Below are 27,594 nucleotides of genomic sequence, written 5' to 3' on the forward strand. Positions count from 1 at the left end.
CGGCGCAGGTACGAGCCCCGGGAGGCCGGGCAGAGGACCCTGCTCCCAGCTGGGGACAGTCCCCCAAGCCCTTGCAGTGCGCACGCCACCACCGCGTCGTCGGGGCCCTGAGCGCGGTGCAGGGGGAGATCCCCCGAGCCGCTCCCACCCCCATCTCCGCAAACCCACACACCTGCCCATGCGTCGACGCTCACCTCTCCCGGGGCCCCGGGGGCGGGCGCCCCTGCTCTGGCCGGGGCGGCCAGGCCTGGGGGCCGAGGCGGCGGGGGCGGCTCCCTCTGGTTGCGCAAGGCGATCTGCCTCTGCAGCCGCAGCACCTCCCGCTGGGACTCCCGCAGCAGCCGGTCGAAGTCCCGCACGTGGAGCCACTGGGGGCCCTCCTGGACTCGCGGGACAAGGAAGGGAGTCGGGCCTAACCCCTGCCCGCCCCACGCCATGCCCAGCAGAGCCCGCCCTCCGCCTGACTGGAGGGGCTCCGGGGCGGGAGAAGGTACACATCCTCCCGTGCATACATGCCTGGTCATAGATGCATGCTTAGAGAGCACATGCTTCCGCTAGCCCGTGTGCAAATATTCCCAGGAACTCGTTTACTGGGCACTCACGGCGTACCCGGCACCGTGCTAAATGCCTTGAGAACATCTCTTCACACCAGTGTGAGATATGTGTGGATTCATACAGTCAGACCCACTGGCATGAAGCCTGAAGCCCGGAGCACAGAAATTCCCGGGTCTGGGACTCATGGCTCCTCCCCCTTCGGTTCAAGCTCCTTCTCTCCCCGCTGCCACCTGGGCCGTTGCCAGGGGAACCTGCTCCCCAGCAGCCTCCACCTTCTCGCTTTATTTGCATCTCATTAACATCTCAGTCCACATCCCACACTGCCGAGCAGGCGGCCCTGTGTAGGGCTGAGCTGGAAGGGGTGACCAGGGCCTCCTCGCACCTTGCCAGCCAGGGTGAGCCTGGCCTGCAGCTCACTGCACTCCCGCTGCAAGGCAGCAATCTGCTTGTCCTTGGCCAGCAGGGCACTGGCTGTCTCACTGAGGTCCCGGGCTCGCTGGCGGGCCAGGGCCTTCCGGCACAACTCCAAGCTGGCCCCTGGACTGGGCATGGGAGCGCTCACCTGGCCAGAGGAGGGGCAAGGCCGACGGTCATCTGAGGGCTGGGGCAGTCCCCCAATCCTCAGCCCCTCTCACAGGAGGGGCTAGGATGAGAACCTAGAAGTGTGGCCTCCTGCTTCTACCCTGGGTCTGGACCTACCCTGGATCTACCCTCAGGAGACCAACAGCCTCCCTTTGACCCAATCCCTGCAATCCTCAAGCAGGAGTGAAAGGGTTAACCGCACGTCCTAGTTCAGGCCCAAAGGATGCTGCTAACTGAGGGCTGCCACTGTGATGGGCTTTCATCCCTGCCCCCAGCAGATCTGCACCCAGAGATGAGCTCAGGGGGAGGCTGTAGCCAGCACCAGCAGGTGGTAATCCAGAATCCTGCTCCCGGCCCGCTCAGGAACTCCCCGCCCAGCCCTTCCCTCCCTCCTGTAGCTCCAGAAACCCTCAGCCTCCTAGCCTGGCTGGCATTTGCCCTTCCTACACCTCAGCCCCTGGGTTCCTGCTTTCCGAGGTGCTAAGAGTCCGTGACTCCCAAGCCTCACGCCCTCCGGCCCAGCCCCGGCGCCCCTCTTCCCTGGTCGCCCAGCCTCCATCCAGTGGCTTCCCAGCCTCACCACCCGCAGGTTGGTCTCCTGCAGCTTCCGGGCTCTCTCCTCCAGGCGCTTGGCAATGACCGCCAGCTCTGCATTCTTCCGCTTCAGTCTCCGCACCTTCTCCTCCGTCTCGGGGAAGCTGCTTTTCCTCTGACAAGGGGTCAGCCAGAATTGGGGCATGTGGGGAGCACCCCCCAGACCCAATCCTAAACAGCCCGGGACTTGGGCTAGAGTCCTGGGCTCACAGTGGGGTCCTTGGCAGCTCTAGGTAGGGGTCCACCCTCTCCGGGTCCTGGGGTCATGTCAGCTCCATGGAGCTCCCACTTGGAGTGATGCTCATGGGATGAGAAGGACGCCGAGGCAGAGGCCCGGGGTGGCTGAGTCTGCCTCCCCCCAGCGCCAGCCAGGACCCAGGACTCGCTTTCCAAGCCTCACCAGCATCTGGTTCTCCTCCTTAAGGATGGCACAGCGCTGCTGCAGCTCCCCCACGGCCCTCAGCAGCTCCAGATTGGGCCTGTCCCCAAAGCCCATTTTCAGCTTGCCCTGGCGTGGGAAAGGACAGGGCACAGCGACTCAGGAACCCACCCTACCTGTGGAACTCAGAGCCCTCCATAGGGAAGCATTCCCCCTCCACAGACCAAGGAGACATGGAGACGAGAAGGTTCTCCCACACAGTTCAGGCCTTTGGAGGGAGCACAGGAGACCCAGGAGAAGGGGTTGTTTAGTCCTGCCTGCCGACACTAGCATCCCCCAACCCTGGGACCCTGTCTGCTAGTCCTCAATTCTTCCCATCCCTGCCCATCTTCCCCTCTTGGGAAATGCCAGCTTGAGCTCCCATCCCCACTCCTCCCAGCTCCTCAGGGCCCCTGAGTCCCCCAAAGTCCTGGTCCCTCCATATTCTACAGGAGACTGCTCGTACCAACCCCAAAACTTGTCCTCCCTGGCTCAGCCCAGCACTGAGCCCCCTCCCCTGAATCTGCTTCCTCTGGACTCTGATTCCATCACACACCTCCACATGCCCCCAGTATCCTCCAGCCCCCAAGGACAGAGACTTGCAGAGGAGATGGACAGACATAGACAAACAGACAGTCAGAGGGAGACTCACAGATGGAGGGGAGAGGGGGAGGGCCAGAGGCAGACAGAGAAGGCAGAGTCAGAAGGACAGACGGATGGCAAAAAATGGGAGCCAGTGAGATTCCTGACCAAAGAAGGGAGGACAGGCAGCCACAGAGACGAACCCACAGACAGAGATGGGCCCGGAGAAGAGAGGTGGGCAGTGAAGTTACGTATCATGCCCAGGCTGGAGGGCATGGTGAGATCCCCGACCTCACAGACCCCAACCGTCCACAGCGCCCTTACCTTAGAGAAAGCCTCCACCTCCTTGCCCTCCAGCCTCTGGCAGCTGAGTCCAGAGCTCAGTGCTCCCGGCCCGGGGCTGGGCAGCCCAGTTTCTGTTCTTTCAGGCTGGATGACCCCCACAGACCCGGCGCTTCGGGCTCCCTCGGGCTCGGAGCTCTCCTCAGGCCTCAGTTCTCCAACACGCAGAGCCGCCGGAGTATCGGCAATGCTTGGGGATGTACCTCCAGGTTCGCCCCCCTGGCCTGGAGTCCAGCTCTGCCAGGCGGGCAGTGCCCACAGCTCCGTGTTTCCGGGGTCCCCCGGCCGGGGAAGGGGTGTCAGTTGCTCCATGGTTCTGCCAAGGGTCCCCAGGACCCGGGCGGGGGGACATCACCCAGCCAGGTGGAGGGGCTGGTGAGAGTCACGCCAGGCCAGACCCTTTCCTCTCTGAGCTCTTGGCTTCACCGAAGCTCCATCCAAGGTTGACTGAGTTCTTCCTCACCCACAAAGGAGGCTGCAGGAGTCGGGGCTGCCAGAGCTGAGCTGGGGGTATGCGAGGCGTGTTTGTTCGTGGCTGTGTGTGCGCGCAAGTGTGTGGAGGAGCGAGGGTGTCCCCGTGGGGGGTGGGGAGGATGTGCAGAGGCCACCGACAGCAGCGCCCGGGTGAGGGTGTGCGTGTGTCTCCAGGTCTGCCTGTGCCGGTCAGCGCTGCTGTGTGTGTTTGGAGGATGGGTTCCCCCACTTATGCGTGCCAGGGGGTAGTGGCTCTGTGTGACACTGTCTGTGCCTGTTTCAGTGACCAGTTGTTTCCTTGAGTGTGGCTGTCTGTATTGCAGGGCTGTGGCAGTGTGTGATGCTGTCACCGGTTGTGTCTGAGTGTCTCAGTGCTGTGCTGCTGTGTGCGTCGCTGTCATGGTGTGTCCGTCAGCGGCTGTGAGTCTGACCATCCATCACGATCCCTCAGCCTGGCTAGGGTCCACAGGAGCTGCTGGGCTGATCCCCAAAGGTCTGCTGTGGTCCTTTATCTCCTTCTCTCTCCGCTGCTGCCCGCCAGCTTGCTAGGCGGCTGGGCTGGTCTTAAGGAGGCCTGGGTCGGTGGGCTGCTTGCCTCATAGTCTCTGTCCCTGCTGGCCTCGGCTCTGGGGACTGGAAGGGTCCCCTACAGTCCCGGAGCCCTGAAATGGTGGGCGCCGAGGAGGGCTGAGCCTCAGAATAAGGGGGTGAGCAAGGGAGAGCCAGCTCTCCCCTCCCCCCTCCCCTCCTGCCCACCAATAGGAAGTCGGCTGCTGGTTTCCATGGTGATGGCGCTGGACTGGTGGGCTGGACCGGCAGGCAGTGTCGGGACAGAGGGAAGAGCAGGTTCCTTACAGGATCTCGGCCCAGTGCCCCCAACATGTGACCTCCCACCCCTCCCACACACACACACCCACATTTTCCAGGGTACAGAGACAGGGGGGCTGCAGACAGTTCTCCCCACATCAGTCCCAGCCCAAGCCAGGTAGAGACAGAGACAGGAGTTGGTATGACAGATAGACAAGGGATCCAGCCATGGAGAATGGCAGGAATAGAAAAGATGGGATTTGAGATGAAACAAAGAGAGAGACAGGGAAATCAAGGTAATGACAACAAGAAGATAGAAGCAAAGAGACAGAGGTGGAAATAGGCTGAGGGAATTGCTTTCGCTTGCTCCTGGCAGGTTGCATTTTGGGGGCAACCTGGCCGTCTCGGGCCAGCAGGGAAGGCCACGTGGCCTGTTGGGCTGGCTTAGCCCCAGACTGTCAGGAAGCTCATCTTCTGTCTAGTCTTGGGCCTTTTTGCTATGGGAAAATGGCATTTGGGGACAAGGATGTGGAACTCCCAGACCCGTAAGCCACCCTCTATATGGGGGAAGAGGCCTAGGTGGAGTCCCCAGAGACACGGATGTCGGCAAGGGCCTGAGAGGCCTCTGAACCTGAGACTCAGTCCACCTGAACCTGAGACTCAAGCCAGTCTGGCCTAAGGTCGGGGGCCCCCGTGTGGTGCCCCTGTGGAATAGCACCAGCTGCACTGAGCCACAGAGCCGCTGACGGTGGGCTCCACCCAGGCCAGAGCGGATGGAACTGTTGCGGGGGCAGGGGGGTGGGGCATGAGAAAGAGGTGACCCCCTCACTTCCCTAAATCAGTGCACAGATCAATGTGTGCACCACTGCATGAGGTGTGTCGCTGATGTTTATGTCAGGGTGCATGTGTGTCTATAGTACACATATACAGGATAGACATAAATTTGTCTCTATATATGTGGGGGGACACTATTATTTTATATACATACACAGATATATGTATGTATGCATGTATGCTATTATATGTCTGTGGTCTCATTGGGTATATAGGTATGCATGTTTCTCTGTATGTGCCATTGTGTATATACCACTTGCCACAGTGTCATGCGCTGGGATGTATATGTGAGGCTATGATTGTTTGAGTGTATAAATTACAACACGTATGTCATGATAAATGTATATGGATGACGTTACACAATATATAACGGCACACTCTCATACAGGCATGAGAATATGTAATGACATAAATGACATGGTTTTATTGATATCTATATATCTAGATATATATATATAGCCATGCCTCTATTGTATATTCATCATGTATGAACATGTCACTATATGTGTATGTGTACGGAACCAATGTGTTTATTATGTGAATGTCACCACGTGTGTATTCGTATGCTCTTTTATCTGTGACACACATATGTGTTTATATCACTGCATGTGTGTGTACTACTGAAGATGTATGTGTCCTGAGTGTGGGTATATCCTGGGTGTCACTGTGTGACATGCTGGCCATGTCACGTGTATATATACCACTGTAAATGTGCATGTGTGTGTGTGTGTGTGTGTGTGTGTGTGTGTGTGTGTTTTCTCTTGGCCGCACCACGCAGCCTGTGGGATCTTACTTCTCTGACTGGGGATCAAACCCGGGCCCCCGGCAGTGGAAGCACAGAGTCCTAACCAACGGACCGCCAGGGAATTCCCTATACATGTGTTGATAGCTTATGTGTATGGGGCCCTCTGTGTAAATGCACTCATGTGCTGGTGTATGCTTTGCGTATTAGCATCTGTGCCCTTGTCTACATATACGATGCTTTTTGTGCGAGCCACGGTGAGTTTGTGCTCAATTCTTATACTAACAGGACCCCCTAGGGATAGGGAGGGTGGGCGGGAGACACAGGAGGGAGGAGATGTGGGGATGTATGTATATGTATAGCGTATAGCTGATTCACTTTGTTATACAGCAGAAACTAACACACCGTTGTAAAGCAATTACACTCCAATAAAGATGTTTAAAAAAAAAAAACAGGACTTCCCTGGTGGCACAGTGGTTGGGAGTCTGCCTACCAATGCAGGAGACACGGGTTCGAGCCCTGGTCCGGAAGGATCCCACATGCCTTGGAGCAACTGGGCCCGTGCGCCATAACTACTGAGCCTGCGCTCTAGAGCCCGCTAACCACAACTACTGAACACATGTGCCACAACTACTGAAGGCCCTGTGCCTGGAGCCCGTGCTCTGCAACAAGAGAAGCCATCGCAATGCGAAGCCAGCGCACCGCAGCGAAGAGTGGCCCCCACTTGCCGCAGCTAGAGAGACTCCGCGTGCCGCAATGGAGACCCAATGCAGCCATAAATAAATGAATTAAAAAAAAAAAAAAAAACAGGACCCCCTAGACTTTTAAAGATTAGAACTTAGAGGTAGGCAGCCTTCAGTTTCAGGGTGTGAAAAGCAGGGTGGGGCAGGGCAGGGCCAGAGCTAGGGTAAAAGGCAGGAGGGCCCCTCACAGCCCTGCCCCCTCAAAGTCCTGCCCACTTTCCTCGGTTTGCAGGGAGGTCCTCGGCCCAGGCATGCCCTTCCTCCTCAGGGTGAGGCCCGACCAGGCCCAGAGCCCCCTTCTGGTCTCACAGGCAGAGGCAAACCCATTTCTCTCAGGAGAGAGAGTGGTTTCCGCACCCCCCAGCCCTTCTGTGTGCCCACCGCATCCATGTGCCTGCTAAGCCCATTCATCCCACCCCCAACTCCAGCAACAGAGTCTCAGACAAAGCAGCAGCAGAGTCCATTCTTTATTAGTGTTGGGGTCCCAGGCACGCCCCCCCTCCCCTCCATCTCCCCTCCTTCCCGCCTCTTCCTCATCCTGGCATCTGTCCTCTGGTGGCTGGGCCTGCACTGGGGCCTCTCCCCAGCTGCAGCAGGTCCAGGCGTCCACCCTGCCAGCCCTCGGGGCAGCCGAGGAGCTGACGCGGCATTTCCCGGGTTGGCCGGACCCAGGAGGGGCAGGCCACGGGGGGCAGCGGCGACCTTCCAGGGGTCTGGGCGGGGTGGGGAGGGCAGCTGAGGGGCTCACCTGTCACACGCGGTCCCGAACGCGGAGGAACTCGGTGGCGGGCGGCGGCGGCGCGGTCTCTGAAGCCCACAGTACACTCATCCATAAAGTAGGAAACACTACACCCTCCAGCGCTGTTAGTAGTGCTTTCTACTTTATGGGTGGCTGCACTGTCTGTCTGTCCGTCGGCAGGTACTCTTCGGGCCGCCCGCTCCTCCTCCTGACTCCTGCTTCGAGGGCCCCCAGCCCTCCCCGTGGCTCCCTGAGACCCCTGCGCCCTGCCCGTGGCCCCGAGGGCCCGCCCTGGGCCCCGTGGGCGGTGACTCAGCATGGGGCCAGACCCGGCCTCCTCTCCCTCCCTCCCCCCACTTCCTCTTTGGTTCCCTCATCGGAGACGATCAGGTAGAGACCACGGCTATTCTGGAGGCCTCACCCTAGTGCCCAGTTCTGACCCCCTGGGTGACCCCCTTCCAGCTATACCCACCCTGCCCTCCAGAGTCAGACCCCAGGCCTGGGGCCCCAGCCTCCTCCGCAGCCCAGGGCCCTACTCCCTCACCCCCCACCCTGGGGTCTCCCCAGCCAGGAGCCCAAGGCTCTCCTGACAGAGATGGAGACCACATTGAGTGGAGGGAGGCGCTTAGCACCTCTCACTGACAGCGAGTCCCACTGTTCAGCCTTTGCCCACCCTCTGCCATGCCCACCCTACTCTCCGGCCCTTGTGCCTTGAAACCTTGGACCCCTCTTTCTTCACTGGGGGCCAGGAGCCCTTTGACCCTCCTTGTCCAGAGGGAAGTCAAGGCCCGGCATCCTGAAGGACTGGCCCACCACAGAAGCCATCAAGGCGAGGGCTCCTGCACCTCTTTGCCTAGAGCTCTGCTAATAAGCCTTGGCACGCAAGCTTCCAAAGCCCCTCCCGAGCACGTCTCCACCCAGGGCCTGCGGCCCCAGCCCCTCATCGGCCCTTGAGACCCAGAGTCAAGGAGCCCTGGCTGGGGCTGAAGTGAAGGTTCGGATCCTTACCTGATGCTGCTGGGCTGAAGGGAGCAAGCCCTGTGCCGCAGGCTCCCAAGTGGGGTTCCCTTCAAGGCGGGCAGGGCTTATAACCCCGAGGCCACGTGGGTCAGATCTCAGGGCGCCCAACGGTCCTGGAGCCCGCCTCCACACCACGGTGCCGATTAGCCGCCCCTCCCCTCCCTGGGGAGGACAGACCGACAGGAAACCAGAGACAGGCTGGGAATTGGCGGGAGGGGGGCTGAAGAGATGTCGCACACACCCTGAGCAGGTGGCTTCCGGGACCCCAGGCCTGCCCTTCCCCCATGGCACCAGCTCCAGGAAGGTTTAGGAGTCTGGGACTGCCACAGGGGTGACCCCAGGAGGTAAGGGCTCCCTGCCAGGCCCTTCGGTGAGGACCCAAGACAGAGGCCGGAATTCCAGCACAAGAAAAACACCCTCTCTCGGAGCCCTACCCGGCTGACCCCAGCCCAGAAGACTCCCTTCCCGTCGGGACAGCAGTGGCATTCAGACCGGGCCGTGGCTCCTCTAAATGTGCTGCCCAGAAAGGCCACAGAGGTGCAGATGTTTGACGGGGCTCTGGGCCAGCACATCACGGTACCCTCCAGGCAGTCAGTTGTCCTCAGCACCCTGCAAAGCCATCCCTCTGCCCAGCACCACCCGCAGGAGACCAGGCCTGAGCTCTCAGCACAGTCGGGGTCACACTTGGGCCCGGTGGGCCTGTTGGCACTAGACCCGGTGTTCATGCTTCCCTCAGGGCCTGTAGGGATAAGGGGGCAGGGCAGAGCAGTGGTGAGATCTAGGGTCTCGGGCAGGGCCTGGGTGCCATGGGGCTTGGAGGACTGGAGGGAAGGAGGCTCCGAGGAGGGGTTCTAAGCAGCTACCGGATGTGGGCACGGGGCCCGCCCACCTGCATGCCGCCCCCGCTTTCCCCATGGGGAAGGCAGGAAGCTGCCCATCCCAGGGCCCCTGGCTGGGGGGGCGGGAAACAGGGTGTGGGGCTGGGTGCGGGGCTGGGGTGAACTGGGTCCGGGTCACACATTTTCCCCAAGGCTCTCCAAGCCCCTCAGTGGGCTTGACTCTGGAATCAAGACGAATGGATTGAGCCAGGGGTAAGGAGGTGGGGAAGCGGCGAGGAGTGGACGAGAATCACCCAGTGACTCCTTCCCAGAAGGCCACGGCCACCTTCTCTGGGTCCCCCATTCCGGGTCGGTCCCACAGACACTGTGGGACCTCTCAGATTCAGAGGCCCAGAAGAGGATTGGCATCCGGGGGGAAGCAGCAGGGAGGAAAACTGCTCTGCATCCTTTCCTTCACGACCAGCAACCCTCAACCTGGAAAATTGTTACCCATCTCCCGGCCCCTAAATGGGACAGAGAACGGGGAACAGGGTCCTCCGCCTGCAGGGTCTGAAGAGACAGTGGTGAGGCAGGCGAGCTGGCCAGAAATGGGACAGTGCTTCTTTAACAGACCACTGCTCCAGACCCTGGGTGCAGGGGAAGTGGCTGCCCTAGGCGATAAGAGGATAAGGATATCAAAGTAGTGCAGTAACCTGGGTTGCTGGACCCTCACCCTTCAGGGCCCCTCTTCCGTGAGCATCTTGCGCGCCCTCCCCACCCTGACCTTCTGTCTAAAGCACCATTAGAGTCATCACCACAGATGTGCTTTGTCCCAGGAAACTAGAGTCACAGGCTGGGAGCCAGGGGGCCTGGCTTTGGGGCCCAGCTCTGCCACAGGCTCCCTCAGCTTGTGACCTGCGGCAAGTCAGACCTGAGCTTCCTTCCGAGAGACACACTTGTCCCTCAGCAGCCCCCAGCCCCAGCCGGGCCTCTCTCCTGTCCTGAGCAGGGTGGGGCCGTCCATGAGGCCTGCTCCTCTGTGACATCAGAGGCTGCTTTTCCTCTGTTTGTCCTCAATGCCCTAGGCCAAGACCGACACTGATTTTTTTTTCCCCCCTAGGAGAGAGATTGAGGCCCAGCCTCCCCATCCACAGAGCTTCCAGGGTCAGGTGGTTTCTGGAAGGGCTAGGGCTTTCACTCGTTACACCCTGACGCTGGGGTTGAGGAAGGGTGGAACTGGGGCGGGGACCGGGGGCCGGGGGGAGGGGAGCGGGTCAGGGCCTCCGTAGCCTGGAGTTCTCCCCCAGCCCCGGTGGGCCTCAAACCAAGAGAACAGGGACACCAGAAACAAAATCAAGGATGAGGAAGGGGCAGGGTCTGAGATAAGGACACAGAGACAGTAAGGACCACCAGGTGAGTGGGACAGGAGCACTGGACTCGCAGCCCTGCTCGGGGCTGCGTGACCCATAGGTGTGGCCTGAAGGACTGAGCAACAGGGACCTGAGGGATGAGCAGTGGATGCCTGTGCGTGGGCGTGCCCCCACACACACGTGCATACGCACAGACACACACACGCACACACGTGCACACACACATGCACACAGAGAGATACACATACACACACAGGCACACACACACAGATACACACGCGCGTACACACGTGCATACACACAGACGCACACACAGACACACACATGCACACACACACATACAGACATGCAGGCACACACGTGCACACACACAGGCACACACAGAGATACACAGGCACACACGTGCATACACACAGACGCACATACACAGAGACACGCATGCACGCACACATATACAGACATGCATGCACACACGTGCACACACACATGCACACACAGAGATACACACACAGGCACACACGTACATACACACACAGACACGCACACACGTGCATACACACACATGCACGCACACAGATACAGACATGCAGGCACACACGTGCACACACACATGCACACACAGAGGTACACATACACACAGGCACACACGTGCATACACACACAGACATGCGCACACACACGTGCATACACACAGACCCACACATACATATACACAGATACACATACACACATGCACACACACACACACACGCAGCTTGAGGAGCCCAGAGGACCCACAGTCCCCATTCTAGAGAGGCACAGCAGGCCCAGAACCACACGCACACACTGGGGGTGGTGCCCCAGCTCAGGCCTACAGCTGTGCTTTGAGGGAGGCCCGCTTCACATTCCTGGACACACACACACCCCCCACACCCCCCACCCCCGCCTCTTCCCCGGGAAGGCTCACCTGGGAATCTGAGGCCCGAGATTGGGAGGTGACTGGGGGGAGGTGGGCGTGGCTTCAGAACACAGGCACCTCTGGGAGAGACAGGGCTCCCACTCCTGCTTCCAGAGGTGCCCGGGATGAGAGAAACTAAACCTTGACGATGGCCGGTCACTGAGCGAGGAGGTGCCTGAGACAGGAGGCCTCTCTTTGTGGAGGAGAGAGGAGTTCAAGTCTATTCTTCAGTAGACAGGTCTTGGTGGCAGGTCTGGGCTCAGCCAGGCACTCACTGGGCAGCCTGGGCTCACTTGGACTCTGCTAGAACGTGTCCTCCGTGGTCCTTTCCAGTTCTGACACTCCTCGTACCTGCTCAGAGATAGCCAAAGGGGAGAAGGGGTAGGGGCCGTGCTAAGAAGGAGTAGCGGTGGGGCAGCTGGCATCAGAAACAAAGTGGGACCAGAGCAGGGGCCTGAGGCTGCTGGGCCTGGGCTTGGCCTCTGGGAGGGCTCCGGGCTCCTAATCCCCAGCCCCACCCCACCTCACTGACCTTGGGGACAGCCACCTTTGTGTGCCAAGCTGGGGCTGTGGGCAGGTAAAGGTGAACCTGAGGAGAAAAGGACACAGCCCTGTCTTCAGGGCCCCCCAGTCTGATAGGCAAGACACAGATCCATGTGCAGGGCATGGGAGCTTCATTGGTTGGTGTGAGTGAGCAGTGCGTACCTAAAGCAGGTGCAAGGCTTCAGGCCTAATGGGGGCGGCGGTTCTTACTTGAGCGAGCCCTGAATCAGACAGGTGATGCAGAACATCCACACATACTGGATGCCTATGCCTCCACGCATACTGACAGCTCACAAAACTGTAGCAATAAGGGTACAGCAGTCCTGGGTGGGGTTGAGGGGCCTATGGGGCTAGACTAACAGATGCTGCCGTGGTGGCCTCAGAGTCACAGGGGCCCATCAGAGGGGGCTTCCTGGAGTACGAATGGAAGAGGGTTTGGAAGGAGAGGAAATAATGAGGGCAGAAGCTGACCGGGCAAGGGGGAGAAACAGGGAGCAAACGGTCTTTTGATGGCCTAACACCTGCAAGGGAGAGCAGGCCCAGAGGGGGGAGAAAGGCGAGGGTCTTGTCTCCACAGGAAGGTGGAGAAGAAAACGAAGCCTCCCCTCCAGCTGCACAGGCCTGGGGCCCGTACTCGGCAGGCAGGCGAAGATGGCAGCCCAGATAACCTGCGGGGTGTGGAGACAACAAGAGAGAAGCCGCACGGCCCACCGCGCGCACAAACAGGAAGTCAGAGGCAGAGCGGCCCGCCCTGTAGCGAGCAAGGCTGGGGGACGGGTCTGGTCACAAAGGAGGGAAATTGAGCCCCCAGCACTGCACATCGGGGCTGAGGACAATGCGAGTCGATAGTCCCAAACGTTAAGACCTTTGGCCTCCCTCCCTGGGAGGGGGGGCCACCGAGGGAAGCAGGTGCTGAGAAATGGAAGCACCTCAAGAACCTAAGACAGCCCGTGTCCCTGGCAGAGGTCATGTTGGCACCAGGGAAGGCCCCTGCCTCATCCCAGAGCCTGGGGCTGGTTGTGGGGTGGGCCCCGGGAGTGCTGAGAGGCCTCCAGACAAGGAGGGTGGGTACGCTCTGCCCTCAGTCCTGCCTGCACTGCCCAGACATGCTCCAAGTTGAACCTCACGCTCTCCTGTGCCACCCCGGCGAGAGGCAGCTGCAGCGCACCCTGGGAGGCCAGCCAGCTCTGCTCGGGACGGGGTCTGGTTCAGCTCTCTGGATCATAGTATCCAAGGCCTTTTAGGCAGTAAGATCAGGCAGCAAACTGACCTGAGTCAGGAAGCTGAGCTGCAAGACCAGAGAGAGGCAGCAGGCAGCCTGAGGTCACAAAGCAAGTCAGGGCCAGGGCCAGGGTTTTGTCCACAGCATCTAGGGAGAGGCAGGGTGGGCTGCGTAGGAAAGGGCGTGTGGGTGTGAGGAAGAAGACCACCCCGACCACTGCTGTGGGAGTGGCCATGAAACCAGAGGTGTCCTCGATTGGGATCTCCTAGGGACACAGGGAGGAAATGAGAGAAAACTCCCTCTTGGCTCCCTCCACACAAAGGTACAAATTTGCCTGGTTTAAGTTGCAGAGCTGCACCTGCTCCAGTTTTAACTGCTACAAATAAACTCTGTGTGTGTGTGTGTGTGTGTGTGTGTGTGTGTGTGTGTGTGTGTGTGTGTGTGTGTGTGTGTGTGTGTGTGTGTGTGTGTGTGTGTGTGTGTCCCATCCCTGCCTGGAACCCACTATGATCTCTCATCAGCCTAACTACCTACCCCCAACATCAGGACCACGGAACAGAGGGCAGAACTAGGAGGTAGGAGACGAGGAGTCCAGTCCCCACCCTATGGCTATTTACAGTGTAACTTTGGATCTGCTCCCCCAGCCCCCAGCCCTTACTTCATCTATAAAACTGAAGAGGAGTTTGACCAAAGGACCTGTTTGTAGTCAGGAAGTCCCCAGGAGCAAGGGGCCCCAAGGACCTTGGAGGAGGAAGCAGCAAGGCCTATGTTCCAAGACCTTCCCATGGATTTCCCCAGCGGGCTCAAGGGCAGACCTCCCGTAGCTCAGAGAAGGCAGGTGACTGGGAAGAGATCTCGAGTAGAATCTGCCCCCCATCTTGGCTGGGAACAGGGACAAAGGGCTGGGGGATGCCTCTGTCTATCTGCCAGCATCCTGCCGTATCCTGCCTTCCACAGCAGTCCTCACGTCCCAGGGGCAGCTGGAAAAGCAGAGAAGGCGAGGGGCGGAAAGAACAGAGAGCACCGTGAGGACTGCTCCGTGAGCTGTTTCTTTATTCACCTCCACGTTCTACATGCTGAGCTAGGGTCGGGTGGGGTGGGGAAGGACAGAAGCCAAGGCGTCTAGAGGACTTTGTAAAACCTCATTTGATCGTCATGCTGACCCAGTGATGTAAATGATGGTATCCCCATCTCAGAGATGAGGAAACGGAAACTCAGTGGGGTTAAGTTTCACCCTCCTGAAAATCAGCCAGCAGCCTGCAACCCATTTCTGTTTCCCTAAGGGACTCAGTCCAAAGTCCCCCAGAGGACCAGGCCTGGCAGACCTCATTGTGGATACTCAACAGACAGTGGGGATGCAGCCTTGTCTGCTCACAAGCCCAGCTGGAGAAGGGGGTTGGAAAAAGCAGCGGGAGGAGCTCGGGGCAGACTTCCCAGGCCCCAGGCTTGTGGGTGGGGGCAGCAGAGGGGTCTGAATGGGTCACCAAGCGGTCTGCAGAACCCAGCAGTGAAGGGCCACCCCAGCTCCTTCCCTCGGAGCCCATTAAGGCAGTCAGGTGGGGGAGGTGGCCACGAAGGCTGGGGCCACGAAATCCGGGGCCACGAAGGCTGGGGGTCACTTGTGCAGCGGCAGCCGCAGCAGCTCCCAGCACTGGAGCCGTTAAAAAGTGACTCAACCAGAAAGTGTGTTTGAAGCGACGCCCGCCAGGGCCCCATAGGCAAACCTCAAAAAGACGAAGTGAGAGAGACAAGCCTGCCCGGGCTGGGCTGGGGGTGGAGGCGGCCTGGAGCGGCCTGGCCAAATAAGGGCAAATGCTCCCGGGCCGGCCAATGGGGAGCGGGCAGCTGCGTCCTGGGGCTGCGGCTGGGGGGTTGGTGCTGGTGAGAGTCCTGGGGCAAAACGGGAGAGGGGACGGGGCCAGAGGCCCAGGCCCTCCAGGAAGGGTCCAAGGGTGAGTGAGCACGAGGAGTTGCTGAGGCCTTCCTCCCCAAAGACCTTAGCGCTGCAGATGGCAGACCCGACCCCCAAGAGCCCCACCTGCAGGCGGGGGTCAAGGGGGGAAAAGGAAGAACTAGCCCTCACCCCTGCCCCAGTTATGGGCCCTGGACCCCCAGCTGCCACAGCGGAACCGAAGGGACGCCATAAGGGACAGCTGGGCCGAAACACCAGTCCGGACTTGCCTGGCCGCTGACCTTGGGCAAATGATGTAACTGAAACTCAGTTTTCTCATCTGTGAAAGGGAAATAATGCCCCACAGGATGGCACTGAGGATCAGATGCAATAATGGAGGTGGGCAGTTTTTGAACCTGGTAATTGTCATACTGATATAACAAATTATTATTGTGGAAGCACTAGCCCAAGGGCGGCTTCTCGCTCTACTCTTGCCTCCCAGTGGCTGTGAAAGATCCCTTTTCAGGGACACCACGTGGTTCCCAGTTCTGGCCTCTGGTAGGGGGAGGAGTGGTGCGGAGGCCGGAGGGGTCCTTCCCGTCTAAGCTTAGTCCCTCCTGCTGCAGAAGCAACAGACACGCTTTCCTCAGACTCAGTCATGGAAACGTGACGCAAAGCGCCCACCTCGACCTCCCCCATCTCCTCATCTTCCCGCCTGGCTCCACGGAGCTCCAGACCCCACCCCATCTCCCTGCTCCCCGGAGGTGCAGGGCTGAGGAAGTGAGTCTACTCGGCTGCCCAGAGAAAGTGCCAGTGCCCCGACGGGGCGGGGGGGACAGCTGCTGGCTTCTCCCAGGGCCTGTGATCACTCCCTTGCCTCAGGCCTCCCCAGCACCTGCTGGGCCCACAAGCCCCAAAGGAAGGCTGGGCCTTGGCTGCCACCCTCTTCCTCTCCGTGCAGTTCTTCTCTCTCCCAAGCATGGATTTGCATTTTCCCCTCTACCCTCTGCCACTCGAGCCCGCAGGGACCAGGTGACAGTTAAACCCCCTCTTCCGGCTAGTGGCCCAGAGCACTCACTTCCTTCCAGGTATTTTCCGGGCTTGGGGGAGGGGTTGAAAGGGAGGCAGTTGCTGGGTTTGGGGAAGAAGGAATGAGGGCTCCATTTTGGATGGAAGCTGGGGTCTCCCCACCCTGGCGTCTGAAGCTGTTCCTTATCTTCCCCCAAGTTCTCTCTGGAGCACGAGACTCAGTGTGGAGGAAGGAGAGAGCACAGGCAGGAAGCAGCACAGGGTCTTGAAGCGGGGCCTTCCGGCTCCCTGACTTCTAAGAGGCACAAGCCTCCCTCTGCTGTGGGACGGACCCCTGGGCCTCAAGTCCTCTGTCCGTGACCCCGTAATGCCTGCCCTCCACTTTGGGGGGGGTGTTGAGACTAGGAATGCCGAGGTCTAGAGGGGAGACGTTTTCTGTCATATTCTCAGAGGATCTGGCATCTAGGAGCCAGCAGCCCAGGGCAGAGTTTTCTCTGCACTCAGTTCCTGCTTCCTGGGGTCTAAAAGCAAAGAGGAACACAAGCATCTGTAGGCAAAAGGCACTGAGCCAGGCAGTGGAGGACATACAAGGTAGCAGTGACCCCCTCTTGAGGGCAGGCTGACCCTTGACTCTGGGGCTCAGTTTTCTCACCCATCAAGTGAGGGGCTGGCCTAAGTCCTGACTCTCCCAGCCCTTGCATTCTCTGCAGGGTCTGCCTTCACTCTTTCCTCTGCCCCGACACTCCAGACCTCCCCCTCCCAATGGTGAAGGCCTCTGAGCCCCGAGGCCCAGGCAGACAGCCATGTGCTTTCTTCCTCAGTCCAAGACTTACTGGCTCACCCAACAGCAGTTTTTACCAGCATGGCTAATCTCCTGGTTCAGACAAGACTGGAGGGGGGACAGCCACACATGAGCAGCAGAAGTGACAGCTGACAGGCTGACATGAATCTAAGAGGTAGAGAAATAATTAGTCCCAGAACCATTTCACCACAAGATACAAAAATGGAGGTTTTATAACAATGACTTTAAGCCAAGTAGAGGTTAAATCACATTCACAATCTCACAGCCAAATAGAAAGGAAGTATATATTTAAAAAATAAACAAAACTTAGGTCATAAAAATGAAAGAACAGAAAGAGAGAGAGATTAAGATAAAAAGCCATGGTGCTTGAAGAAAAATGTTTCCGTTTTGATATATTTGCGAATGATAGATACATTTGAACATCTATTGCCCAAGAAGGCTAGAGTGATGACGTTCTTACCTAGAACTTAGCTAGAGGGGGACAACTTTGAAAGACAATCTCTTAGATAGACTTAGTAGTTTACAGCTCTCAAATTGCTTTTACCTAAATGACTGTATTTGATTCTCAAAACTATCCTAAGACGAGAACTGCCAACTGCATTTTTAAGCGAACTTTTCATTTCAGGTATAATGGACAAATAGAAAAGGGAACAAATCATGAGTGTATAACTCAGTAAATCTCCAGAAAGTGAATCGACCTATGTAACTAGCATCCAGATCTAAAGCAGACCATACCAGGGGCCCCTCATGCCCTTCTCCACCCCACCTTTCACAAGGAAACACTATCCTGTCAACTAACACCAGAGTTTTGTCAACTGCATTGTTTTTGAAGAGGAAACTTCTTTTAGAGAAGTAAAGTGACTTAGAAAAGTCAGGGCTAGTGGGTGGTGGAAGCAGCAGGGCTGAGAGGCAGGGACACTGCCCCTAGTTCCAGTGGAGTGTGAAGGGGCCATAACTGGGCTGCAGGTGGAGGAAGGTGGCGAGTAGCAAAAAAGCAGGAGAGGTTGGAGAGACCTGGCACAGGCCAGCAGATACCCAAGAGCTGATGGAATGGAACAGAAGATGCAGCCGGGCAGGAACTGGAGGACTGGGCCAGTTTCCCGATGCTCTGCACAGGGATCCTTGAGTAAATCCCGAGTATCTCCTCTCTGGCCATTTCCCCACACTGCCTCCCCCTCTCTGGCTAGTTTTGGACTTGAGGCCTAGCGATTGTAGGTGGTGGGAGTAGGGGGGTTAGGGCAGTTCAGCGTGCAGGCAACGTGCAGCTTGCTGGTACTGTGGAAAAATCATGAAGGGAGCAAAGCTGCTGCGTTTGGGGAGAACTATGTCAGAACGCAGCCCTAAACCGGGGTTGGGCAAGGCGTTTCTTGAGCTAAGCCTCCACTACTTGATCATGGCCAAGTCGCTTTAACTCTTTGAGCCTCACCCTCTGCATCATTACCTAAGGACGTTAACTTTGGCGCAGGGGTTTTGGGGGATCAAATAAGATAATGGATGTTGAAAACCCCCTTGTCGACTTGTAAAATGCTATTTAAATGAAAGGCTTTACGGATACCAAACATGAACCAGACTTCCAGACAGAGTGAGATGTTATTAGTCTGTTCTTAAACATTTTCTACCTGTCTCTTTTACACACACACACACACACACACACACCCCGCAGGTGTCAGGGAGGGGACTTGAGAATTAATAGCAGGTTATAGACAGGCTGGCACTATGAAGGTAATGGCCATGCCAGAGGAGTGAGGCCTCAGTCCCTAAACCTGAAGAGCCCAGCCTGAGTTTCGGCCCTCACCAGCCCGTCCCATTACTCTTGAGAAAACCGCTCCCTCCCAGACCAGAATGTTCTGACCCTTGTTCTATCAGCTACCAACCCCTGCTTTGGGCTGGAGGCTGCACGCACTGCCGGCTAGCCCCTCCATTTTGGGGAGACCCTAACCCCACGGCCTGTGGTGGGTAGCGGGTGAAGAATGAGGAACAGGCAGGCAAGGCGAAGGCAGCCGGGCCACTAACTGTTTCTGACTTGGGTCCGTCCTTGTTGCACTGGGGAGGAGCCCTGCCTCGGTCAAGAAGAGAAGCCAGACTACTACGCAGGAGACTGAGAGCTTCGGGCAGATGCGGGACCTCAGCAGTCAGAATGGGGCTGAGACGTCGACGGGCTCCCAGACGGGGCGCAGCCCTCACGCACGGGGATGCCGGCGTCCGAAACCTCCCCTCGCCCACAGCACTGCTCACTCGCGGGGTGTGAGCCACCGGTCCGCGCTTCAGCTTCTTTGGGTTCCCAACAGGGGACAGGACTCCGGCACCTCGGCGCCCGTGTGGACCGCCGAGAGAAAGCACGAGAGCGAAGTCAGACGCAGCCCCCCCCCCGGCAGAAGCGGCGGGGCGCACGGGGTCTGAGATCCGGGCACTGCGGCCGGCCGCCCTCCCCCACAGCCGCCAGAGCCTGTCCCTCGCTTCCGGCGAGGCTGACAGTTGGGGCGCCGCCGGGTGTGGGGCCGAGGCGGCGGGAGTGTGGTTATCTGCGCACAGCTCCTCTTGCCCCCGCCCCGCCCCCCGCAACTGTTTCCATTCTCGCCGAGCAGCCACGTCCGGGTCAGACACGCAGGACGGCGGCTGGGGATTTCCAAGGGACTTTCTGAGAAAGCCAGTGAAAGTTGGGTGTCGGCTGCGTGGCCCCGGCACTCTTGCTAACTAACACCCACGTCTTCCCTCCAGGACGTAAACTCTAGCCTGGTGGGGTTGTTTCCCAAGGCTTCTTTCAGACTGAAACTGAACGACAGAAACCGCCACCCCTGGAGCTCAGCGTGCTGGGCTGGGAAAGTCCTGGAAAAGCTCAGTTGGGATTGGGGTTAACAGACCGCTCCCCGAGCTTGAAGGCATCAGAGAACGGTTCTGGTTTGACAGGACCCGTGAGTGGTGACATGAGCGCCTGGGCCAGTCCCAGCCTCCTCCCCTGGGCCTGGGAGTGTCACCGGAGAGGCAGCATCTCTCCCTCCTTCCCACACCGTCCAGGTCACACTGACTCACTAGCAACACCAGGCGGCTAAGACGCCAAGCCCCAGCGCAGGCACCCCTACCCCGAGTCAGAGCTCCGCCCGCGCCCGTTCCAGGCACTTCCCCCACTATTTGGGTGAATTGTGTACATGCTGCATATACTAAAGAATGACTGAAAAAGGAGAGCAAATGAGTTTTACCTTTTATAAAACTTAAGTTACAGAATTTTCACATTGCTTTATTTTTATAATCACAAAAATCCTGAGGTAAATAGGATGTAATCACTTTTGTTTTGCAGATGGGGAACAAGAAAGTTAGGGAAATAAAAATGAGGACACTTAATATGATTTTCTGTGGAAATTTAAGTAAATGAGAATTTATGGTAAATATTTAATTCCAAAACAAATAACTCACCTTGGCCAATACCATGACATCACTCGAGGCCCTCTTACTAGGCCAGAGAGAGAAGGAGAGGCATGAACTAGCCAGACCAAGACCCAGCAGCAACCTGAGGGTCTCCAGTTAGGGGAACTCAGGAAAGTAGGGGGGGGGGTCATGGGCATCACTGGTGGGCCTAAGGTATAGGTAGGACAGAAAAAAGAAGAAAACAAAGAAGGAAAGAAAGGTTTTAAACATGGTCAAGGGCAAGTAATACGAAGAAGCCTCAGGATTTCTTCAAGGGACACCTGTTGTGCCAGGTCTAGAGGGCAGAAGGCTGCAACCACCAGACACCAGGACTACCAGGCTGACGGGGTTGCCTAGACTCAGGACAGCAGACCTCTGAGACCCAGGGAAGCTCACTAGAAAGGCTACAATCCCGGAGGCTCAGAGACAGATAACGAGGAGCAGAAGGGCCTCTGCTGCTCTGGGAAGATGCTTACTGGGCAACGAGTTCTTACTGTGCCCAGTTAAGACAAAGGAAGAGGGAGGCAAGGCATCTGTTATGGGCTTAAGGGCATTCCTAGGGGTTCACGTTTTCTGGCATCTGACCTAGAGTCCTGCCCATGCGCAAGGGCGCAGCCCCAGGCTGTGCACAGGAAAGGCCAGCATCCTACTCCCCACCGAAGTCAGTCTCCGCTAATCCACCAACCCAAACCACTCCCACCCCACAGCAGCCCAGAGAAGGTAAAACGGCCCAGGGACGCGTGATGCTCTCTCAACAGTCTGCTGAATCTCAGAATCGGAGGGCGGCACGTATTTGAAGTTCTGCCCATTTAGTTTCACAACAAAAAGTAAGCAGAGGCAGAGACGAGGAGCAAAGACGCTGGCGGCCGTGCATCTTGCTAGGTCTTTATGGCTGTGTCTCTGGATTTGTAGGCCACTCCTCGACTCTTCAGCTCCCGCACGATTCCTGCAGCAGGAAGAGAAACAGCTCTGTAAGGGAAGAAGACTCCAGAAGATAAGAAAGGTCCCTCGGGTACCACTTGGTGAGGGGAAGGGGTGGCGTGCTCTAAGCAAACTGGAGTTCCTAGACTGCTCATCAACCGAACTGCATGGTCGGCTTGTCACCCTTGAAGATCCAGGCAAGTGCTTGGCAATGACTTGGTAAGAATGAGAAGAAAAAGAGAGACACATTGTAGTCATCAAAAGCAAGGGTTCTGGGACTTCCCTGGTGGTGCAGTGGTTGAGAGTCCGCCTGCCGATGCAGGGGACACGGGTTCGTGCCCCGGTCCGGGAAGATCCCACATGCCGCGGAGCGGCTGGGCCCGTGAGCCATGGCCGCTGAGCCTGCGCGTCCGGAGCCTGTGCTCCACAACAGGAGAGGCCACAACAGTGAGAGGCCCGCGTACCGCAAAAAAAAAAAAAAAAAAGCAAGGGTTCTGGAGCCAGGATGCCTGGGTCCCCAAATTCTGGCTCGTTACTTAGTAGCTGGGTGACCTTGGACAAGTTATTTAGCCTCTCTGAGATTTGCTTTCCCTCACAGAGTTGTGAGGACTGGCATTAATTCACATAAGAAACTTCCATAGAGCTTGACACAGTAAATGAACATCGGCCGTTACTATGATTATTATTACCTTGGGGCAGGCGACCAGTGACTGACACTGCATATACACCTGGCTTAAAGTTACCTGAAAGAGAAGAAAAGACACTGCAGTTTAACAGTGAGTTACAACTGAAGACCAAATGGAAGCTTAAGCTAAAAATGAAAGAAATGCCGCCAACTCCCAGAGAAGAGCAATCACTTCTTTTGGCTCTACGTGTTAAATGACAGGACACAGGACACTTTCCTTGGCTTTCCTCCAACCCCATCGTTCTCACTCTGGGGCCACCTACCCGCTGACTGAAGACTCCCCCACCCGCACCCTGGCCCTGACAACACAACCAGGCCAGGATAAAGAGAAAGGGAGACACTTACTGACTCGCTGCCACTTGGAGACCCAGCTGTCCTCTGGACTCATCATCGCAATGATTCTAGAAAGGGGAAAGAAACAGAGAGTCAGCCTGAGTTGCCTCTACTACAGAACAGAGACCAAGGGAACTGCCCGCCCCACGCCCCCGCCCCTTTGCTCTGTTCCCAGCCAGCACAACAGTTCTGGGAGAGGAAACCTAGGAAAAAGCCAAGTATTGAGTTTCTACCAGAAAGCAGGGGAAACGAAGTTCTAGTGCTGGGAAGGGACTGACTCAGAGCTAGTACTGACAAAGGGCCTTTGCACTTATGTCCCTGGCCCACCAATCACAGGTCAGTCATCATCCCCCAAAGACTGTCTCGCCATGCTCAAAAGCATCCTTGGCCTACCGATTCCCTGGGAAATGGGACAGCTTTTGAGGTAGATGGCATTACTGATTACAACCAACACAACCACTGAGGGCTGGAGCCTAGTGCAAAGGGGAGGGTGAGTCAAAACAGTGGGTCCCCTTACTAGAAACAAGTTAGACTTAAGCAAGCTCTGCCTTTAATGAGCGATACAGCCTGACACACGTATGGAGACGTCCCTCAGAATTTCATCAGTAAGATGAAACTGGAAGGTTGAGCTAATACATGAAAAACCCTGGCACAGAGTAGGTGCTAAGTAAACATTAGCTCTCCTTTATTATCCTAATCATTCTTCTCAGGGTAGCTCTAATCCCAGAGCACAGGCAACAGAGGCTACAAGGGCCAGAAGCCTGCTACTAAGCATGACAGGTAAGCTTCAGGTGCTTTCAGAAGCTACAGAGGTCACCATACCCCAATTTCAAAAAAAAAAACAAAAAAGAAGAAGCTACAGAGGTCACTTTTGTCATTCCCCCATTCGATCAAATACTTACTGATTGCCTCCTGTGACAGATCTGTACCAGGCACTGGTATTTGTTGACTGCCTCCTCGGTATCCATTCCCCCTTCTCTTGGTAGCAATCCTGGATTCTTATTTGGGAAGCCTCCCTCCCCATCCAAATCCTACATTCTCAGCTATATGCTTTGAGTGGAACTGACCCCACCTCCAGGGGTGGCAGGTAGGGTAATACTTGCCCTGGCCCGGCAGACCAGTCTGGGGTAGGCACGTATGCAGGCTGTTCTTCTGACCAAAAGTATATGCTCCTCTGTCCTTCACAATCTATCCTTCCAGCCTTACAGTGTCTGTTATCCAACCTTATGATTTAACCTAAACAGAATTCCCACCATTCTCCAAACATACCCTGGTTTTCCGACCCCATGCCTTTGCTCAGGTCAGTCCCTTTGTTTAGAATGCTTTTTCTACCTTTCTCTCATCTCAACCTCCTCAAAAATCCTGTACTTCTTTCCTTAATTAAGAGTCTGACTCATATGATATCTCCTCCACTTCTGGCTGAGTTCATCAAGCCCTCCTCTGATCTCCTTTAGCCTTTGACATACTCACTCTTCAAATCCTAATATGCACCAGAATACATAAATAACTCCTACAACTCAACAACAAAAAACAAAAAACCTCATTCAAAAATGGGCAAAAAACTCTACTTGCTCAGTTCTCATCAACTCAACTCTTAAGGAACTCGAAAACAATGACAGCTTAACCTGGACACGTGCACCTATTATGCCCAGACTCTGATAAATGGTCATAACCTTTTGTTTTTTAACTGAACATAGCATGCTTCAGAACTCTCTGACAATCCTTTAGTAAGACACTAACAATATCAGAGTTGTCACTTAATGTAAAACCCAGAACCGTAGCCCAAAGATGGGAGTCCTCAGACACTTCTTGCTTAGAAGCTGTAGTTATTTCCAAGTTTTTATAACTGAATTATATTTGAAGAGACTTTTTTCCAAAGAAGATATACAAATGGCCAATAAACACATGAAAAGATGCTCAACATCACTAATCATTAAGGAAATGCAAATCAAAACCATAAGATACCACTTCACACCCAACAGGGCAGCTATTATCAAAAACAAAACAAAAAACAGAAAGTAACAAGTGCTGACAAGGATGTGGCGAAACTGGAACCCTTGTACTCTGCTGGTGCGAATGTAAAATGCTGCTGCTATAGAAAACAGTATCGCACCTCCTCAAAATGTTAAACAGAGAATAATCCAGCAACTCCACTTCTGGATATATACCCCAAAGAAGTGAAAGCAGGGACCTGAACAGGTATTTGTAAAGCCATGTTCATGGCAGCATTATTCCTAACAGCTAAAAGGTAGAAGCAATCCACGTGTCCATCAATAGATGCACAGATAAATAAAATTTGGTATATACATAAAATGGGATATTATTAAGCTTAAAAAGGAAATTCTGACACATGCTATAATATGGATAAACCTTGAAGACATTATGCTACGTGAAATGAACCGATCACAAAAGGACAAATATTGTAAGATTCCACTTACAGGAAGTACCCAGACTAATCAAATTCACAGGGAAAGTAAAATGGTAGTTGCCAGGGGCTGCAGGGAGGAGGAAATGAGAAGATGAAAAATGTTCTGGAGGGGGCTTCCCTGGTGGCGCAGTGGTTGAGAGTCCCCGGGTTCGTGCCCCGGTCTGGGAAGATCCCACATGCCGCGGAGCGGCTGGGCCCGTGAGCCATGGCCACTGAGTCTGCATGTCCGGAGCCTGTGCTCCGCGACGGGAGAGGCCACAACAGTGAGAGGCCCGTGTACTGAAGAAAAAAAAAGAAAAATGTTCTGGAGGGACTTCCCTGGCGGTCCAGTGGTTAACACTCCATGCTACCAATGCAGGGGGGCGAGTTTGATCCCTAGCGGGGGAACTAAGATCCCACATGCCGTGTGGCAAAAAAAAAAAAAAAGTTCTGGAGATAGATGGTGGTAATAGTTGCATAAAAATATGAATATATTTAATGCCGTTGAATGAATTCTACACTTAAAAATGACAAAAAGTTTTTATGTATATTTTACCAGATTTTAAACAAAAAAACCAAAACCGTAACATGCAAAACTTTACACTGTGTCTCTCTTACTTGTAAGTATCTCATTGTGTAACTCTTGCCATCTCTCACAGCAGCCACAGATGGGAGTCCATTCATTTGTTAGCACTGGATGGTAACAGTGCTAACAAATGAAAGAACTGGAGTATCTGAGTGTGCACAGGAATGTGTACATATGTACGAAGTAAAGGTTCCATGACATCTGTTTTGCTCAATCCTTTACTCTTCCTTAAAGGCAAACAAAGGAGGAATGAAGTTGGCCCACCTTGAAGGAACTTTAGCATGCACTGGTTTGGGCCCAGTTTGCATGTAGACCCTTAATTGGCCTAGAAACCAAAAGAAACTTAACCCCCAAAGAATACTGCCCTCTGGCTCCTCCCTTGGGGAAGGAAAATTGAGACCTAGCCACTCACACTTCTCTCATTCCCCTTCCCTGCACTGGGCAATCTCACCAAGGGAAAACTTTTCTCTTAGGGCCTCTTAGAGATATCTAAAAGCATCAGCTTTGGGGCCAAAATTTACCCTTCATTTTCAAAAAGGATCTTCATACATTCAACAAATGTGTATTAAGTATCCATCACCTTCCAGGCCCTATGCCAGGTCATGGTGCATGACATAAACAGCCCCTATCAGCAATGAGCTAACAGTCTAGTGAAGACCTGTCCAGTGGAAATATAATGAAAGCCATGCAAGTCATTTTTAAAATTTTCTGTAGCCATGTTAAAGGAGTAAAGACAAAAGGTGAAATTAACTTCAATAATATATTTCACTTAACCCAACATATTCAAAGTATTATTATTATGGCATGTGATTAAAACAAGAAAAATCAAGATATTTTACATTCTTTTTCCTTGTGCTGAGTCTTTGAAATCCAGTGTACACATTACAGGTAAAGCATATCTCAATTTGGACTAGCAACATTTCAGGTACTCAATGCCACACATGGCTAGTGGCTACTGTACTGGACAGCACAGGACTAGTGTGTCTCAAAGTAACTTTGAGCCCAAGTAGGATTAGGGTCTCAAGAGTCTGTCCACATTTACTTGGTGGGATGCGGGTAATGTAAAAGAATGAATGCAGCAATCTAAAGGGCTTACCCATCAAAGGAAGAGCTGGTGCAGTCATATACCATCTCTCGGTTACCCTTCATCTGAAGGTATGCATCACAATTGTCACAGCCATCATATTCAAACTGGTCTATAGTCTGGGAGGGGAAAAAAAGGAGAGAGGTGAGCACGAACACGGCGAAAAGAAAAAACAGCTTTCCCCATACTTTCACCTGGTCAAGTACAAGGCTCCCTATGTTAGTTCTGTCTCATCAGGTCCCCCACCCACCATTCCTACAGTCCCTTTCCTAAGTTCCACTCTCACAATCCTTCTTCTCTTGTTCCCAACTGCGTTTTACCTATTCCTTTCCCTGAATCTCCGTGGGGTCAGGCACCTTCTCCGACTACTCCCTCAGCTGCAGATCCCCACCTTCCTCCAACTCCTAATGTCCTTCGGCTCCAACAGAAGTTCACTGAACGTCTGTAAAGGATCAGGCCTGTGCTGAGAGCTGAAGTTGCAAAGGCATGTGAGAACGTCCATGCCCACGGCTGCAAGATTTGCCTGCGTTCCTACCGACTTAAACGATGGCCTCCTGCTGCTTCCCACGTCCCCCTGCCACCCCCTGGGTCCTGGACCTGACTTCTCTCTTCACTGTTCCTGTAGCCCCTGTTCCACCCACTTTCCCCCAGCTTGGTCCCCCATCCCCCGTACAACCAGGTTCCCCACAGACACCTTGACCAGCGAACACAGCAAACAAGCCCGCAGATGCCGCAGGTCTTTCGGCACCGTCTCCAGGGCCATCTTCTCCCACGGAAGAACAGCGAAGGAAGTAGCCACAACCTCCTCTCGCAGGAAGTAAATAGCAAATTACCCAGAATGCCCGCACTTCCGGTTTCCAAGACTTCCTCTTCCGGCGTGGGAGGCCGCCGGCCCCGCCCCTCCACCCGCCTTAGGAGATGGTTTCTCCCGCCAGGAGGCGGGGCCGGCCGGGAGTCACCTGGGCCGGCGCGCACCCCCGCCACCTGGGCCGGCGCGAGGGCGAGGCCTGGCAGCCTTTGGGCCTGTGGGCGGGGCCCGTGGGGGAGGTGCGGCGCGGTTGGCGCCTGCGCGCGCGCCGCGACCCGGGCGGAATCCCGGCGCTCGGATCATTTGATCTAGGCCGCTGGCAGC

General features: G+C 55.6%; 3 protein-coding genes across 4 annotated transcripts in view; all 3 read right to left on the minus strand.

Annotated features, from left to right (window-relative positions):
- TSPOAP1 (TSPO associated protein 1) overlaps positions 1-3,385 on the minus strand; it is a 24,908-nt gene extending 21,523 nt beyond the window's left edge. Inside the window, exons 1-5 of one of the 2 annotated variants that reach the window (XM_024757664.1) lie at positions 3,056-3,385; positions 2,132-2,239; positions 1,718-1,846; positions 938-1,117; positions 195-380 (exon numbers count right to left, since the gene is read on the minus strand). In XM_024757664.1, the coding sequence (XP_024613432.1) occupies positions 195-380; positions 938-1,117; positions 1,718-1,846; positions 2,132-2,239; positions 3,056-3,385 (933 nt within the window). Of the gene's footprint in view, positions 1-194; positions 381-937; positions 1,118-1,717; positions 1,847-2,131; positions 2,240-3,055 lie in introns of those variants that run through there. The other variant, XM_024757662.1, reaches the window with a different exon arrangement.
- A 3,726-nt stretch (positions 3,386-7,111) lies between these two features.
- On the minus strand, positions 7,112-7,778 carry LOC112408078 (uncharacterized). The gene has a single exon (XM_024757622.1). The coding sequence runs from the start codon at positions 7,729-7,731 to the stop codon at positions 7,207-7,209; it is 525 nt and encodes a 174-aa protein (XP_024613390.1). The 5' UTR covers positions 7,732-7,778; the 3' UTR covers positions 7,112-7,206.
- A 13,211-nt stretch (positions 7,779-20,989) lies between these two features.
- Positions 20,990-27,307, minus strand: SUPT4H1 (SPT4 homolog, DSIF elongation factor subunit). The gene is made up of 5 exons (XM_024757677.1): positions 27,157-27,307; positions 26,475-26,581; positions 22,398-22,453; positions 22,057-22,110; positions 20,990-21,392 (listed from the first exon to the last, which is right to left on the minus strand). The coding sequence occupies exons 1-5, from the start codon at positions 27,223-27,225 to the stop codon at positions 21,325-21,327; spliced, it is 354 nt and encodes a 117-aa protein (XP_024613445.1). The 5' UTR covers positions 27,226-27,307; the 3' UTR covers positions 20,990-21,324.
- Between the last annotated feature and the right edge of the window lie 287 nt (positions 27,308-27,594).

Source organism: Neophocaena asiaeorientalis, unplaced genomic scaffold (genome assembly GCF_003031525.2).
Source record: "Neophocaena asiaeorientalis asiaeorientalis breed wild unplaced genomic scaffold, Neophocaena_asiaeorientalis_V1.1 scaffold327, whole genome shotgun sequence".
Classification (NCBI taxonomy): Eukaryota; Metazoa; Chordata; class Mammalia; order Artiodactyla; family Phocoenidae; genus Neophocaena; species Neophocaena asiaeorientalis.

Excerpts from the sequence above, each read along its gene's own strand:
- LOC112408078 (XM_024757622.1), bottom strand. The coding sequence starts at position 7,731 with ATGCTGAGTCACCGCCCACGGGGCCCAGGGCGGGCCCTCGGGGCCACG.
- SUPT4H1 (XM_024757677.1), bottom strand. The coding sequence starts at position 27,225 with ATGGCCCTGGAGACGGTGCCGAAAGACCTGCGGCATCTGCGGGCTTGT. Across the intron at positions 22,454-26,474 it reads ACCAGCTCTTCCTTTGATGG|AATCATTGCGATGATGAGTC; the intron begins GTAAGCCCTTTA and ends TCCCCTTTCTAG. Across the intron at positions 22,111-22,397 it reads CTCCAAGTGGCAGCGAGTCA|GTAACTTTAAGCCAGGTGTA; the intron begins GTAAGTGTCTCC and ends CTTCTCTTTCAG.